We start from the raw sequence: 17,747 nt of genomic DNA on the forward strand, positions 1-17,747 counted from the left end.
GTACTCTGACAATAAATCTGAACTGAACTTTTTGACATTTATTATGTTTTTATGTATTTAGTTAAAGTTGGAAACATTCAATATTTGTTTGCATTATTCCTATTGACTTGTATCATCCTTTCTTTGTCATGGGAATTTTTTTCTTGTCTTTTGATAAATTGTGCATGATTTGGAATATTGAGCAATTATAATGAAATGATTTTATTGTCATACACATTTTATATTCTAGACATACACTGACAATGCAAGTGAGTCTGGTCTGGGATCATCACAAACCAGATATTGCCCGAGACCCACATCAACTGGGGAATTTACTGTTCTCAAAACACACAATCTGAGAATTAGAGTTTGCAAAGATTTATGAGAATCTTTAAATATCCTTTAATTTCCGTACAATGTTAAAATAAACAGCTGCAATAGTGGATAGCTGGCAGGCTGAGAGGCATGAAGCAGGCAGGACAAATATCAGCTATTTTTTTTCACTGGCTCCCTACACTGAAAACTTGTAACTTTCAGAACTGAAAGCTTCAATGTGTTGGAATACAATTGCAGGATCAATTCCTACATGACAAACTTAAAAGGCCTCTGTTGTGCTGTTGTAATTTCACAATTCTGAGTTGACTGATTTACATTAGATGTCTTTATCATTCTTAACAGAAGCATATTTTGAATTTCAGTGAAAAAAGGGTCATGATCTTGCTTATCTGGCCTTCAGGTTGTCTGGCTAAAGTTTCAAACCACAGAAAGTATGCTGTCTGAGTGACAGCTTCATCAAAGATCTCCTCATTAGAGTCCTTATTCCCTTTATCTTTATTATTTTTCCTGTGAAACTCAGGATGCATCTCAACAGAAAGAAAGGTGCACAATATTTTTACACAATTTCTGAGTTTCAAGACTAAGATTCAAGTACATTGAATTGAAGAAAAATTGATTCTTCCCTGCAAAAAAAATCGTGTCCTCACTATTTGAATTTGTCTTTTGACAGGGCATCCCAGGTGATCTTGGTCCATTAGGCCAATTAGGTCCAAGAGTAAGTAGAATTGCAATCTGTCAAATGACATACTATCTGTTTGAGACAACGGGTCATTGTTTTTACTAAATAATTGACTATTGTAGGGTGAACGTGGCATTCCAGGTGAACGTGGTATGCCTGGTCCTTACGGTCTTCAAGGTCCTAGAGGAATTCCAGGAGCTGCTGGCAAAGATGGACCAAAGGTATTTAGCTTCCTTTACGCAGTTAGTAATTAGACGAGAAACAATTGGGAATGTTTGGCTATATAGTAGAGTGCAATATACATGCATGTAATCCATCTCACTTTCTCTGCTACTCTCTTGTAGCTAGTAACTACACTGAGATTCCACAATTATTATAAACTCTCTTGTACCTCATCTACCTGGTGATTTTTCATGTGTTTTCCCAAGGAATGATGGCATGAGGCTATACAGTTAAGGCCAATCCTCAAACCTAATCACAATTCCACCAGATGTTGACAGTCTTCTCAGAAATTGGGAAGCCTTGCCATTTATTTTTACTTTTTCCTGGCCTTTGGAACTGCAGCCATTTGTTGACCAGATGGCTATGAGCAGATCAAGGATTTTGGAAAATAGTCATTTGTCCAAAAAAGTCACTTTCTTACTAAATAGCCCAATTGAGGCTTTTTATTATTATTGATAATTTTAACTTGTAGAGTGGTATATTGATTTCAGCATGATTTTGGCTAGTAAATCTCAGCTATCAGGACTGGACCAGGGTTCAAATTCCATGCTGTCTGTAAGGAGTTTGTACATTCTCCCTGTGGTTGCATGGGTTTTCTCCGGGGGGCTCTGGTTTCCTCCCACTATTCAAAAACATGCTGGGGGTGTAGGTTAATGGGGTGTAAATTGGGTGGCATGGACCTATGGGCTAAAATGGCCTGTTACCTTGCTATATGTACCCGAATGAAATATCCAATTATTTACTAATGTTGTATGGGATTACTGTTGCCATATTAATGAGGTGGAAAGATGCTTCCCCATTCATAATCAGTGATGGCTAATATGATGACATGTCTGACTTTGGAAAAAATTAGATGTTCCACTACTGAAATGAATCTTTGTTTCTTTATGCGATTCCTTTCTTAATTTCAAAATTTATAATATTAACTAGTTTCTGGTTTTTGATCCCAATGTTTACTTTCCTTTTTTTCTTTTTATTAGTAGAGGGTGCTTTGTTTTAAGCCAGTAGCCTTCAACAAAAGGGGATTACATGCCAGAAAAGCTTTCTCAAGTTGCTCTACACATTAATAAAGTGCACAGAAATGCTGGAGAAACTCAGCAGATCATCCGTAGGAAGTAAAAGGCTGTTGATGTTTTGAGCCTGAGCCCTTTATCTGGAATGCCAACAACATTCCAGCTCAGTCCCGAAACTTCAAATGCCTTTTATTTCCTATGGGTGACCTTCTCCGGCCTTTGTTCACTGCACCAGATCTAGCATCTGGAGATTTTCTTGTTTACCTCTGTCTGTTAACACCCTGGTCATCACTTTATAGTGATTGCATTTTTTGTTTCAGGGTCATCCTGGACCTGCTGGAGGTCTTGGAGATCCAGGCCCACCAGGTCTTCAGGGAATGCCAGGAGAACGTGGACCTTCTGGTCCTTCCGGCCCTAAGGGAGACAGAGTAAGCAAACATACGTAACCACTTAATCATACGAGTGCATAGCTCATCTAAGTTATTTGGTGTTTTTCTATTACTTATGAACTCATCTTTTCAAATGACAGGGTATTGCTGGTGAAAAAGGATCTGAAGGAAATCCCGGCAATGATGGTGCTCGAGTAAGTGAACATTTCAATTCATTGTCCTTGTATCTGAAACCAATTAGGTGGCATTGCGTTAACTGCTTATCTCCTGAAGTAGATTGTCAGCTGCTGTATCAAGTAGATTAGAATGAAAACTAATATATGGGAAATGAGATAATGGGATATAATTGTGATCCAAGTTGTGGCTCTTCAATCTAGTGACATTGGGACATGGCCATTGCTGGACCACAGAAAATGCTGGAAATTGAACCCTAAGGAAACCCTTTATGTAAATATATCAAAGTTAGAACAAAGCTTAAAACAGGAAATAATACCATGGGGCGGCACAGTTAGCACAGCTCCTTTACAGCACCAGCAATCAGGACTAGGGTTTGAGTCCCACGCTGTCCGTAAGGAGTTTGTACTAACGGTGACAGATTCAAAAGTGCCAGACCATTGAAGTTGCTGGACCACAGAGTGCCAGATAAGAGAGGTGCAGCCTGTAGATGTGTGAACCTGCAATTTAACCAAGGTAAACAGGATTTCTTCCTCAACCTCTCCTTCCTCATCATACTCCCTGTGTAATTTCCTCACTGACCAAGTACATTCAGTGAACCCTGGGTTCCTGTAAGTCGAGAGGTTCATGGCATAAAATTATGGCCCATCTCATCTATGTCTAGCAATTTGCTTTCCTGAGCTAGTATGATTTGCCTGAATCTGCTAGAGGCCCCACTCGCCCTCCTCATTTCAGTCCCCCGCTCTCCTTCCCCAGTTCAGACCCTGCAGCAGATTGTGCTCAGCCTCAGATTCCAGCTACCTAGACAAGTGATCCATTTCATACCTGTGAAATTCTATGGTGTAATTCCACGAAGCCCTATTAATTGCCCTGAATGACTTTTCAAAGGAGGGGTCAGCTACATCCTGTTCAACTTATCCACTAGCCAGGAGGGAAATAAGGAAGTGAATAAAAGCAAGGTTTGCCATTAAATGAAAGACCACTGCTAAATAAAATTCCATTCACATCTTTCCACTTCTTCCCAGCTTTAAAATTCATTGGGTTCCATAATCCTATGAACTCTACCCCCTATTATCTATTAATGTTTAAAATATTAAATGTTGCTTTAATGACATTTTGTTTGCTGCTGTTCAAAGGGTCTACCAGGTTCTCCTGGTCCATCTGGCATTGCTGGTCCTGCTGGAGATAAGGTAATCCTTACAAATGTTCACATCAAATGTGCCTTTTGTCCTGAGTATTTCTGACGCTAGGTAATCTTCTGTTGGAAAATAAATGGTGAATGAACTGGCCAGATATCTTGCGTCAGTCTTCACTGTGGAAGACACCAGTGGTGTGCTTGAAATTCAGGGGAGTCAAAGTGCAGAAGTGAGTGTAGTCATTATTACTGAAAATGGATAGATCACCTAGATCTGATGGACTTCACCCTAGAGTTCTGAGAGAAGCAACAGAAGAGCTTGTGAATGCGTTAGCAGTTTTCTGTCAGGGAAATGTTGGGAATGATTCCAGAGGACTGGAAGATGTCATTCGACTCTTTGAGAAGGGAGAGAGGCAAAAGATTGAAAATTATTGGCTGGTTACCCTGACATCAGTGGCGACCAATATTCTAATGTGAGACTGAAGATAAAGTTTCAGAGTACTTCAAAGCACAAGATAAAATAAGCTGAAGTCAGCATGGTTTTCTTCAGAGGAGATCTCATCTGACAAATCTGTGGGAGTTCTTTGAGGAAGTAACAAGCAGGATAGACAAAGGAGAATAATGGATGTTGTTTACTTGGATTTTCAGAAGGCCTTTGACAAGGTGCTGCAGAAGGCTCCTAGACATGGTATTATGGGTAAGGTATTAGCATGGCTGACTGCTAGAAGGCAAAGAGTGGGAATAAAATGGGCCTTTTCTGACTGGCTGCCAGGGATGAGTGGTGTTCCATAGAGGTCGCTGTTGGGTCCACTACTCTTCATGCTGTATTTAAATGATTTAGATGATGGAATTGTTAGTTTTGTGGCTAAGTTTGTGAATGATACAATGATAGGTGGAGGAGTGGGTGGGTTTGAGGAAGTAGGGGGACCATAGTGGGACTTGGATGGGTTAGGAGAATGGGCAAAGTGGAATACAGGATAGGAAAGTGTATGGTCGTGCAGTTCGGTAGAAGGAATAAAGAAGTGGACTATTTTCTAAATGGGGAGAAGAATTCAGAAAGTGGAGGTCTAAAGAAACTTGGGGGTCCTAGTGCAGGATTTTTTCTAAAGGTTAATTTGCAGGTTGTTTTGATGTTAGGAAGGCAAATGTAATGTTGCCATTCATTTCAAGAGGAAAAGAACAATAAGACAAAGATGTATTGTGGAAGCTTTACAAGGCATTGTTTAGACCATATCTGGAGTATTGCGAGCAGTTTTAGGACTATATTTAAGGAAGGATGTACTGTCAATGGAGAGGATACAGAGGTTTACGAGAATGATCGCAGGGATGAGAGGGTTAACACCTGAGAAGCATTTGATAACTCTGGGCCTGTATTCACTAGAGTTTAAAAGGGGGGTGGGGTGTGGTCTCATCAAAAACCGACGGAATATTCAAAGGGCTGGGGACAGTGGATAAAATGAAGATATTTCCAGTCATGAGAGAGCCGAGGACCAGAGGGCATGGCCTCAGAATAAAAGGACATACCTTTGGAACAGAGATGAGAAGTAACTTCAGCTGGAGGGTGGTGAATCTATGGAATTCATTGTCACAGACATTGGTGGAGGCCACTTCATTAGGTATATTTTAATCAGGGGTTGATAGGTTCTTAATTAGTAAGGGAACCAAAGGTTATGGAGTGAAGGCAAGAGAAAGGAGCTGAAAGGAAAAATATATTAGTCATGATTTGCATGGCAGAGCAGTGTCAATGGGCCGAATAGCCTAATTCGGCTTCGAGGTCTTGTGGCCAAAGTGAATAGGATATCCTTTGACCCAGATCATGACTTGGGAATGTTTTTGTCTCCTTGACGGTAACCATTTTTATTTTCAATTGCTAATGTAGGGTGAGCCTGGCTCAGCTGGACCTCCTGGACCTCTGGGTTCTCGGGGATCTCCTGTAAGTAAAACAAAGAGTGCTTCAAAATAGAGAATGCAATGATGCGTCTGGTTTTAAAACAAAACAAGATGAATTAATTAAATGACTTCTTTCTTTGGTGTTCATCTCTGTTAAATTATGTAGAACTCCGTCCTTACCAGTATGTGAATGTATGTCGCTTAAATACCCTAAAGGGCAGCAAATAATCCTTGGGCCTTTTCACACCACAGTGTAAAATGAAGATTTCTGGGGAATTTTCCAGGGAACCCTCCTGTGAACTCGTGGTATGAAAAGGTCGGCCCGGGTAGGGCTGTGGCCCTGAGAAATTTTCCTGGACCACCTGCGGTGTGAAAAGGCAAATGTCCAAGCAGGGGAAGCCTCATGATGTCAGCCCTTGCATGCTGCATCATGTAGGTAATTAAAAGATATTTACCTCCTAACAACAGTGGGTCCCTTTAGCATGTTGTGACATGCCGGATGACATGTAGGATGAATGACCATCCTCGTTAACCATAACCTCACTAGCTCGACACAATTTCCCAGAGCAGTCCAGCTATGTGAGGGATTATGGGAAATGAAGTCAGCCATTCATCCTGCATTGCTCCACCATCGCAACGTGCCAAAATGTGGTGGGGGGGGCAGGCGACTGGTGGCCGGGGGTGGAAGGGAGGGAGCAAGCGGGCTGGAGAGTGACAGATGGGGGAATGAACTTACTCTTACACCTGTGAGTACATAATGCGTCATGCTGGAGATGGCAAATTCCCGGGAATTTGGACTGTGGTGTGAAAGGCCCAGAAGATCCTGAATTCCCAGGAATTTCACTGGGACAAAGTAGGGTCACTGCTCGCCTGTGGTGTGAAAATGGCTAGTGAGACTCTATAGGAAGCAGAGGCTATGTGTCACAACATTGTGAACACTTTGGGTGGAAAATCTGGATTTCTACCTGTTGCATTCTAAACTAGAGGCAATAGAAATTCATTAAGATGGTAATTTTTATTAATAAGTATTAATAACTAACGTTTCTTACTTAATACTAAACTTCACTCTAACTTACACCACTATGCGCAAATGTAAGTGTGTGTGGGGCAAAATCATTGCAATTCAGGTATAATTCTGAAGATATGATTTTAAAGTTTAGTTAGTTTTGTTTTGAAACTCAGATTCTTCAGATTGTTGCTCAACAGCAATTATGGAGTAGATGTGAGGCATCAGACTTCTCAAAACTCACAAATTTCTTGTAGAGTTGTTTCTTCATATGAATGATTTGCCCCTCTTTCAGAGAGGCTACAGTGCTTGTAATTTCTGCACGACGGTGTTCCAAACCCAGGCAAGGATTACATGAAGTGGCCATGTAGAAATTAACACAGTAGAACTGCCCTCTTTTGTCCAAGAGTCAGTAAAGTGGTTCTTCTTCATTGCCACTGATTTTGTGTATCTTCCATGATAAGGAAAATACAACATAGAACAGCAGCTCTCTGTGGTGCGCTGTTAGACAGAAACAGACACACACAAGGTAAAGACTGTACAGCAGGCTTTAATCCACAAAGACTTCAACAGAGCCAGGCTGGCTGTGGCTGCAGCAACTCTGAGTGAGGCCTCAAGAGGCCGGTGCAGGCTTATATCCCGGAGGGTGATTGACACCTGACCGGGTGGGGCTTGATCCATTCAGGCAAACTGATTGACAGCCGGCCAGGTGATGTCCTGTCCTCTTACAACCCTGCAGGTACAGAGGTTGCCTCCTACAGTAGGCCGGTGGTGTACAACCACATTCACCCACTTCTTTAAAATTGTCCCGGAGAGGGGGAGGGGCAGTAACAAGGAATCGCACCCAATATGTACATACAATATTTACAGGTTGAGACGATTCAGCGGCCACCAGGGTCTCTGTGACCGTCGTAGGACTGGCTCCTGGTCACTGGTCAGAGAGGAAGTGGGGGTGGGGCTGGTGTGGTGCCACGCGGAGGGTTGGCCAGGGGGGCCGGGGTCAACGTATGCAGGTCGTATTGAATGGGTAGGGGGGGCGGATTCATCTCCTAAGGCTGAAGCGAGCCCCTGGTGGTCAAGGAGGTCCTGTGTGCCCCATAGCTGCCTGGGTACAGGGATGTATACCTGATCAGCATCATCCTGGGTTGGAGGGTGGCATGGTGTGGTGGGTGCTCCTGCTGGTGCCAGGTCCCTGGTTGAGACGGTGTCCTCCCTGCCACTGCCGAAAGGGAAAGATGAGTACTCGTCCACTACCGTGAAGAAGTAGATGTTTCAGTTCGTGGAAGGCAGGGGCGCTTTGACCCCGTTCGTGAGCCCAAAATGAACCTGGCGGAACTGGTACAGGCGCCCGTCTGCCTCAAAGGTGGTGTAGGGCTTGCTCTTCAGGGTGGATAAGGATTTGGTGATACGCTGACTTCAGGTCAATCATGGAGAAAACCCTTTAGTGCGCTATCTCATTGACCATGTCGGCGACCCTTGGCAGGGGGTGGCACCCAGCTGGATGTACCGATTAATGGTCTGGCTGTAATCCACGACCATCCTCGGCTTACTTCCCCCTTTAACCACCAGGACGGGCTCTCCAAGGGCTGTTACTGGGCTCTATAATGTTTTCCGCCAGGAGTCGCCGCACCTCTGCCTTGATGAAGTCCCTGTCTGTGGTGCAATAGCACCTATTTCTGGCAGTGGTCAGTGTGCAGCCTAGTTCAAGATGTGGAAAGAGTGCCGGTGGGGTGATGTGCAATGTGGAGAGGCCACAGGTTGGCTGGTTGGCATGCTGTGCAATTTGAGTGAAGGTTGGGGGCCCCCGAAGGCAAGGGTGGCACTGCAGGTGACCCTGGAAATCCAGGCCCAGGAGGAGTGGTATGCAGAGTTTGGGCATGACCAGGAGCCTGAATCTTGTGTAAGTCTCCCCTCCCACCATTATATTGACTGAGCAACGCTCGAGAGTACCAACAGTTATATCCTTGGTGGCGAGGGCAATCGAGCAGATGGTGGGGTGGACCTTTAACCTTAGGGAGTGGGCCACGCTCGGGTGAATGAAGCTCTCAGTGGTGCCACTGTCCAACAAGCACTTTGTTACCTGCCCGTTGACTCGCACGTCCATCATCGTGCACCAGAGATCATGGGGTTGTCCCTGGTCAGCGTGGTGGTGGCAAGGACCACCTCGGAGTTGGAGTCGTCGCTATCCGGAGGGATGGGGAGTGTCGATAGGGTGGCCTGGTCATCGCACATGTTGACCACATCGACCACAGTTGTGAGGTGCAGCGTGCGGTAGCTGATGGCCTCTGGAGGCGTGGGGAGCGTCGGTAGGGCGACCTGGTCATCACCCATGTTGACCATGTTCCTGTCGGTTGCTGGATGTAGCGTGTGGCAGCTGATGGCACCCGGAGGTGTGGGGAGTGTTGGTAGGGAAGCCTGGTCATTGCCCGTGTTGACCACGTCAACCTCAATGTCGTCGGGGCCCTCCATGTCGGGCACTGCCTGGCCCAAGATGGCGGCAGAATGTGGGGGGCCACTGCATGGCTGGCCTCCTTTCCCAGCTGTGTCCGCTGCACTGGGGAAGTGATGTCATCATGGCTGGCGGCAGTGATATAGTTACGTCAGCCAGAAGTGACATCACGCCGTGAGCTGGAAGTGACGTCGCTGTAGTTTTCAGTGAGCGGTGCTGGCGAGGGCAGGGGCTGGTGTAGATGCTCGGGGCACACGTTGCGACGGTTGCTGGCGGGGTCAGATGTTGCACGGTCGAAGTCGGGGAAGAGGGAAGTCATCGGGGGGACAATGGCGGCGCCTGGCATGCGCATGTGGGGGGGTCCTCGGGGGAGGTCATAGAGGGCCGCTGAGCTGCCGGCAGGTTTAGAGAGGAACACTTTGCAAAGTGGCCTTTCTTGCCGCATCGGGAACAATACTGGTTCCTAGCTGGGCAGTTTTGGCGCGATCGTCGACCTGACCCACACCAGGACCACGGTACTTACAGGGGTGCCGGGCACCTGCCACAGCGACATTCTCCTCCCCAGCTTGGCCTTTGGCTGCATCTGCAGTGTGAGAGGGCCATGAGGGAGCCTGGGGGAACCTGGAATCGAAGGCTTCGACGTGCAGGGCTGCTGCTTCCAGGGTTTGGACCACTTCCTCAGTCCTGGTTAGGGCATAGATGTTGTTTTCCAGCAGCTTCTGCCGGATGGCCCTTGACTGTAGCCCTCGGACGAAGGCATCCTGGATCAGCCTCTCGACCTCCTCTACATCTACCCGGGGTTCAGCCAGGCACGGTCAGGCCAACTCTCTCAAGTGTCCCAGTTAAGTCTCATCCGTCTCCCTGAGTTGCTGGGCTTGGGTGTGGAGGAGGTACCTTGCACAGACCACATTCATGGGGGGCTTGTACAAGTTCTCGAGAGTGTCCACGCTCTTGTACGTGGAGCAGCCTTTAGTTACCTGGAAGGCGCGGGGACCCAGCTTTGAACGGAGTAGGACCAACCTCTTCCAATCGGAGTCCAGGATGTCACCCTCGTGTGCCTTGATGATTGCCTCGACTGTGTGCTGCCAGATCTCGAAGCTTGTCTGGGCTTCCGGGTGGCGTGGGTCGACTTCGAGGCTCCCTGCGCACAGAAGTTTTTCCATGGCAGCTGTGGGAAAATTTTGTGGATTAAATTGTGGTGCGCTGTTAGACAGAATCAAACACACACAAGGTAAAGACTGTACAACAGGCTTTAATCCACAAAGACTTCCACAGAGCCAGGCTGGCTGTGGCTGCAGCAACTCTGAGTGAGGCCGGCGCAGGCTTATATCCTGGAGGGTGATTGACACCCGACCCGGTGGGGCTTGATCCATTCAGGCCTGTCCCCTTACACTCTTGCAGGTACAGAGGTTGCCCCCTGCAGTAGGCCGGTGGTATACCACCACACTCTAGAGGCTACTGTTGTTCTATCCTGTGTGACTTCCAGGATGATCGAGCATGGAAATTGTCAGTGGTGTGATAATTTTTAAATTATTTTATTTAGAAAAAAAAAAGTTTAGACATACAGGACACTAACAGGAGTTTCTGGCTTGTGAGCTTGTGTTGCTCAAATATACCAATCAACCTTCCACTCCTGTACATTTTGAAGAGTGGGAGGAAACCGAAGTACCTGGGGGAAAACCCACGCAGATACAGGAGAATATACAAACTCCTTACACATGGCACCGGATTCAAACCCAGGTTGCTGTTTCTGTAATAGGGTTGCACTAGATGTTACGCTAACCATGCTGTCTAATGCTGTCTATCATAACAGAGAACTGCTAAAATGTGCGCACACATCAGCCAGTAGAAGACACAATGCTGGGCTATGGTGATTACTTTAAAGAACTGATTCCTTTAAAACAGCAAGCAGTCTTAGGTGGAATTGCAAGAATAGAATACGGAGGCTCTGCTGCAGCACCTACATGCATTTTGTTGATGCTGTACTGGGAGCTGAGACATCAGCCATCAATCTAGATCTGCATCCACTGCTTCTGTGTTCACTTGGCATGATACACTGTACACTATTGCAATACCAAGGAAAGTTTTGAAACAACTGTTGATGATTAAAAAAAAGCATTGTTGAAAATTAACTATTGAGTAAAAATATTCAACCAGAGGTCTTTGGTATGATTAATCAAATAAAGCTTGTTTAAAACATGAAGATATATTCCATCTATGTTGTTACCATAATTCAGTCGAATTTGTTTCTTCAAATTTAGTAGTTGTATCTAAAGTATGACTTCTCATTTTTTTTTCTAGATTTAAGAAAGACAATACGAGAAAGTCATTGAAATAATGTTGGAGAATCAGAGCCTTTCCATTTCAGTAAAATGGCTCTTCTAGCTAATAGTGTAGAAAAAGCTATAACTTGATATGTAGAAGTAGGTAAACAACCTACATCTGTAATTCCAAAAAAGAGCAGTTAAGGGGTTAGGCTTTAATGGAATAATCAGTATCATTAGTAGAGTTTTAAAAATATCTTTCCTAATTTTTTTTACACAAGTCATGACCAAAAAATATGAGACAATTAAGTTGCATCAGTATTGCATCTATCACAAGTAGAGGTCATATTAAGAAAGATGCGAGCTAGTTTACCTTTAGACATATAAGCTCCATTAACTATTTTAAACTGTATTAAAAAATGACGTGCACAAATTGAAGAAGTATGTTTAATCTGTACCATTCTTTAAAAGCTAAATCAATCATGGAAAGTTTAAAGAAATGATTAGAAAAAATAGGACTAGAAAGAGAAAATTGCACTAAACCAAAATGTTTTCTAAACTGTATCTAGATCCTCAAAGTATGTTTAACTATCGGATTGTCAGTTAATTTAAAGGTAAGGGAAGTGAGGATCCAAGAAGAGTAATAATATAAAATGTTGTTACAGAATTAGATGCCAAAGTGACCCATACTGAACAATCTTCACGGTTAATATAGTATGACTAAAACATAAGATTTTGTATGTTGAATGCCCAATAACAGAACTTAGTTTTGTATAGCTAAACCTCCATACTGATTCCGTTTTTTGAAGGTGGAGGTTTCCTGTTCAGTAGTAGGTATGTCATTGTAGAAGGGTAAACAAAGCTGCATAATGCCATATTTGTATTTGGTGGGATGCAGGGTTTGCTGATCTTAGGCACAATTTGGATATTGTTCACATCTTGTTAAGTTAGATCCAAGTCTTTAGGTTTTCACTTTTAACAGAATGATTTTTCACTGCCTTCTGTCAGTGTGTCTGGATTGCATCATGCAGACCAAGTTAACCTGAAGTTGAGCTTACCTCTCATGTATTTGAACCCCTTGATGTGGAGAAGCAACACTCTTGGAGCTGCTTACAACATGTAACAAATGTAGTCCTTTTGAATTTTCTGCATTGTCCACAGTGCATCTCAGAGGAATGGACTAATTGTGCATTAAATCCCAAACCCATTTCAGTCAGCCTCAATATACTTCGATGATAAAATTTGTGAACTCTTATCCTAAAACATATTGCTATTGCTCTCCAATCATTGATGGGCCCATGATAGAATACTTGTACCAGATATTGACAACACAAGAATGAATTGTTGTCATTGTGTTTGAAAGGAAAGGCCTAACCTATTATCTTTTTGAATTAGGACACATTTTAAAGGTAGGGAAGGGAGATGAAAGGAATAATGGAGCTAGATTATCTATAATGGAAAATGGTGTGTAGATCTGAGGATGCAAGACAAAGCATAAAATAGTTATTTCAAAAAAAAGGGCAAGTGAAAACGATTCCATTGAACTGTGGAAAGTATTAATAGCGGGTTCGCAGGAGAAATAAACATTGCTAAAGAGAAAAAAGAAAAGAAATTTGACAAGTACAATCATGTTGGATGATTTTTTCTGGTTCTTGCAGTTCATTGAATCGTTTAATAGAATAGCAAATACTTTTTGGATGAACAGCAGGATGTAATCTTGGAGGGACTCACAAATATTTACATGGTGATATATTAAGATGGTGACTTTCATTTTTTTCCCTCAGGGTTCCCGTGGTGAGAATGGTCCCATTGGTGCCGTTGGATTTGCTGGACCTCCAGTAAGTTTTCCGTGTTCAAAAATCTGCTTTAAAACTTATCTTTAAGTAATTTGTGTCACTTTGTTTAATAGAAGTCTCTTCTTCAGTCAAATATTTGGTTGGCGAATGGCAGTGCAGAGTTTAACTGAACTAGAAGTATAGAGCACTGAATTAATTACCTGTGACACACACACATTCAAAATAGACCCAGGAAATTACATTCAGTTGAATAAATAAATCCATACATAAAAATCTCTTTACACAAATAGAGACCAAAAACTAGTGCATTGTCATAAAATAAACTGTTTGGTACTTGAGGAAAGGAGGTCTGTCTTCACTTGATCTGGCCTGATTGTGATTCTTGACCCACACAGTCAGGTTTGACTCTGATTTGATGATTGAAAGGGTCGAGTTAGACATTCTATGCAAAGGTCATTTTGAATAGGCAATAACTATCCATCTGGTCAGTGATGCCCTCATCACATGAAAACATGTCAAGAAGTCCCTACAGCTATTGCGAACTGTAGGAAAAGAATGAGCTCAGTAATATAAATCTCTTATTGGGAGAAACTTTGGATAACTTGATTGTGCTTTTATCAAAAAAAGTTGCTGTCTTTTCATCTAATGGTCAAGATATTAATCGAATGGATTTGTTCATCCGTCACCTGAACTGTTTGTATCACATCGACCAGATATTCTTAAAATTGACCACGTTTGAAACCCTTAGGAGAAAACCTCACAAGGAATTGTTAATCACACTGGAGAAGCTGCTGCATCTCTCTAATCTTACTACTTTGAGCATAATAATTGCAGCAAAAGAGAAATGTTCTTTCAAAAAAAAAATTCTGCATCATATGTGAGGTAATGTTCTTCTCTAATTCATCATTAGGGTTCCCACTAACCTGCCCACTTTCATTCTGAACAGGGTAATGATGGACAACCTGGAGTTAAAGGTGAAACCGGAGAACCTGGTCAGAAGGGTGACGCTGGCTCTCCAGGACCTCAGGGACTAGCAGGATCTCCTGGTCCAGCAGTAAGTGCATCACCCTAAAAAAATAAAATGGTTACTTCTGCCCAAGGGTAAACGATGTGATATACTGCACCTTACTCCTTTCTCAGGGCCCTATTGGAGTTCCAGGACTCAAAGGTGGACGTGGCACTCAAGGTGCACCTGTAAGTATTACTCTCAAACTTTTTAAAGTCTTGAAGGTTTTTGTTTGTTTTCTTATTCATTTGGACCTGTCCACAGAAAATTGTATTAAATATGTTAAATTAGGAAACAGATTTTATGAAGCCTTGATCAATTGAAACAGCCCAAGGTGCTTCACATGTGACGGATTACTTCACAGTGCTGTGATTTTTTTTGCCCAGAACCTGCACTGTGGCTTGGTTTTGGAATTGTATCGCCATGTTTCCTCCTCTAACTATCAAAACCCACTTCATTCTTTTTTTATTCTTCAACCCACTGAAGGTCAGAAGTTAAAAACAAAATGGTACGGCCGACTTTTGATAGAACTTGTACAAATCTTATTTTGTTCGATATTTTTATTGGTTTTGTCAAATAAATATTCCATAGGTACATAACAATAAAGTATTAACAAATCTTATATAGCAGTACAAATAGTACTGAAACCTATGGTGCAAATCATAGTTCCAAACACTCTGACAGATTAAGAATGAAAAATAAGGCCAAAATTTTGTTCCATGTATAAATTTGTTAACAGTTCCAAAATATTATTTTTGTTTATTATTGATATTGTATCGTGTTGTGAACGAACACAGCGAAGAGACTGAGACAATAGGCTGTGAGCTCTGGTATCACAACTGCTTTCATTTGAATCTTGTACTGCAGCTTTTAAGCCTTATTCTGTTCCATCCCCAACATCCCGACACTTGTGTCCTGAGGATGCAAGCGTGTATGCAACCTTCTGGCCTGGACCGGAAAAGGCAGTCCCACGTTGCCATCCTTGCCACGGCTGCCCCACCGACTGCACATGACAAGTGGGGCCAGTTTGCCACTACAAGAATGTGCGTCGCCACAATATATTAATTTAATTTAATTGTCCACCCACATTCAAGAAAATGTGCTGTTTTAATTCAACTAATCAAAATGTTTCATGATTGGACATTTGAGTTTTACTAAATACAACATGACACTGCTCCAAATTGAGACAGAATTCTGGATATAACTTAGCTAGACTTTTGTGCAATTTCCATGCAGCATCCTTGACTCGTATTTAATGGATTACGGATCATATTTTCGAATCCCTGGCTTTCAGCTGTGTGTGGACATGGGCAGCCTTCTGTCCCAACATTTACAACTTCACTCTCAGCTTGATTAAAGCCATTGAGAATCACTCACTAACTCTTCCAGTCTCACACCTATTCAACATTAATCTGCAATTATTCTGTCCAGTTGTGAAAGTTTGGACTACTGTGTATAGTGTTGACCACATTAAAAGTTACAGATATATTAATAAAGGTGTTCAAAATGTTAAGATTCATGGAGTTCTGTCTGTGAGTTAACCATGTTTTATGTCATAGGGTCCCACTGGCTTTCCTGGACCGGAAGGAAGAGTTGGACCACCAGGACCAACTGTGAGTCGTGGTTTAAAAGGAAATTTTTAAAAAATCTTATCTGGTCACAAAGGCTGTTTTTTTTTCTAGATCATAGATTAAACATTCTTCCCAAGGTCAGGGTTCTGATTATTGCCATGTACTCAAAATATACTGTTTTTCATTTGTTTTCCCTCCTTCGCTTCAAACTTCTGAAGTGATTAGAGAGCTGTCAGTGTCCAAGGGCCTTTGAGAGCTCAGATCTCCTTTGGCACCCTTACAAATCCTGGTCCTGGCACCACAAACTGATCTCCAGTAGCACAATGGGAAGCCTTCAACCACCACACTGGCCACTGCTGTAGCTGCATACTTTGTAGGGTCTTCTGCCAAGCTGTTCCATCTCAGCATGGGGGCATTCTCCCACTCTGGGACCCTGCACTTGTCCGCTGCTCCCCAGGCGCACACAACCCTTGGTCCTTTGATTGAAGTTGATTGGTTTGGCCAGTGTTGAGAAGATATAATTATATCTCACCACTTGAGACCACCTTCAAGAATCAAATCTTTGAATGGATTAAGGGCAACACCTTACAGCACTGTCTGTAAGGTGTTTGTATGCTTTCCCCGTGAATTGCATAGGTTTCCTCGAGTGCTCCTGCACATCCTCCAAAATGTACGGGGTTTGTAGGTTAATTAATGTGTTTGGGTGGCACAGGTTCATGGACCAAAATGGCCAGTTATGTGCTGTCTCTCTAAATTAATACTAAAAATTAAGGACTCCACAAACAGACCTGGCCTTGTGAAGAATGCAGGTTAATCAAATGTTAAGAGTATTGCACTGTAAAAATGATACCTATCGGCCAAATGAATCTAGTGAAGATATTGACATGAAGCTAATACTCTAGTCATTATTGATTCTCTACTAAATGAATAAGAAATGCACTACAAATTGAATAGATGAAAAAATAATGCTGTGTCTATTTTCCCAAATTTCTGTTGAAATTACCTTTTAATATCTCATGAAAGAAAAGAATTTAGGCAGAAGTAATTAGCGAGAATTAGAATCTGTGTCAAAATAATAAGAGATGAGGCCCAATTCGATGTTCAGTTTCGGTCACCGCGCTACGGGAGTGATGTCGTTAAACTGGAGAGAGTGCAGATACGATCTACAAGAGTATTGCAGGACTTGGGAACTTGAGCTACAGGGAGAGAGTGAGCAGGCTGAGGGTTTATTCGTTGGAGTGTAGTAGGATGAAGGGTGATGTCATAAGTGTGTACAAAGTCATGAGAGTATAGATCAGGTGAATGCATAGAGTTTTTTTTTTGCCCAGAGTAGGGTAATTTACAACTTGAGGTTTAAGGAAAGAGGAAAAAGATGTAATAGGAACCTGAGGGGTGACTTTTTTTTTCCACAGAAGGTGGTTGAAGCAAGTACTATTCCAATGTGTATGAAACATTTGGACACAACATGCATAGGATAGGTTGATAGGAATATGGGCTAAATGCAGGCAGGTGGGATGTGTGAATGGGACATTTTGGTCAGTGCAGGCAGGTTTGGTTGAAGGGCCTGTTTCTACACTGTATGACTCTATGACATCTTTTCTCTCTTTTTCATAGGGTGACCCAGGACCTGCTGGTCCCTTGGGGACTTCTGGGAAGGAAGGCCCCCCAGGACTGCGAGGTGACACTGGTTCACCTGGAAAGACTGGTGATCCCGGCCCTCCAGGGATACCTGGTAGCTCCGGTGATAAAGGTGAACCTGGCGAAGATGGTCCGACTGTAAGTGCAATTAGAGTTTTAAAAATCATTGCTCAGCGTGAAGTTAGAGAAAACTGTCTAGT

At 43.0% G+C, this 17,747-nt stretch overlaps 1 protein-coding gene across 1 annotated transcript in view; it reads left to right on the forward strand.

Moving 5' to 3' along the window:
- The window catches only part of col5a2b (collagen, type V, alpha 2b), a 163,764-nt gene that overhangs the window by 104,627 nt on the left and 41,390 nt on the right, over window positions 1-17,747 (forward strand). The window contains exons 28-38 of the mRNA XM_069936211.1: window positions 986-1,030; window positions 1,117-1,215; window positions 2,550-2,657; window positions 2,759-2,812; window positions 3,929-3,982; window positions 5,807-5,860; window positions 13,321-13,374; window positions 14,279-14,386; window positions 14,473-14,526; window positions 15,898-15,951; window positions 17,524-17,685. Of these exons, the coding sequence (XP_069792312.1) occupies window positions 986-1,030; window positions 1,117-1,215; window positions 2,550-2,657; window positions 2,759-2,812; window positions 3,929-3,982; window positions 5,807-5,860; window positions 13,321-13,374; window positions 14,279-14,386; window positions 14,473-14,526; window positions 15,898-15,951; window positions 17,524-17,685 (846 nt within the window). The remainder of the gene's footprint in view (window positions 1-985; window positions 1,031-1,116; window positions 1,216-2,549; window positions 2,658-2,758; window positions 2,813-3,928; window positions 3,983-5,806; window positions 5,861-13,320; window positions 13,375-14,278; window positions 14,387-14,472; window positions 14,527-15,897; window positions 15,952-17,523; window positions 17,686-17,747) is intronic.

The sequence above is a fragment of the Narcine bancroftii genome, chromosome 4 (genome assembly GCF_036971445.1).
Source record: "Narcine bancroftii isolate sNarBan1 chromosome 4, sNarBan1.hap1, whole genome shotgun sequence".
Lineage (NCBI taxonomy): Eukaryota > Metazoa > Chordata > Chondrichthyes > Torpediniformes > Narcinidae > Narcine > Narcine bancroftii.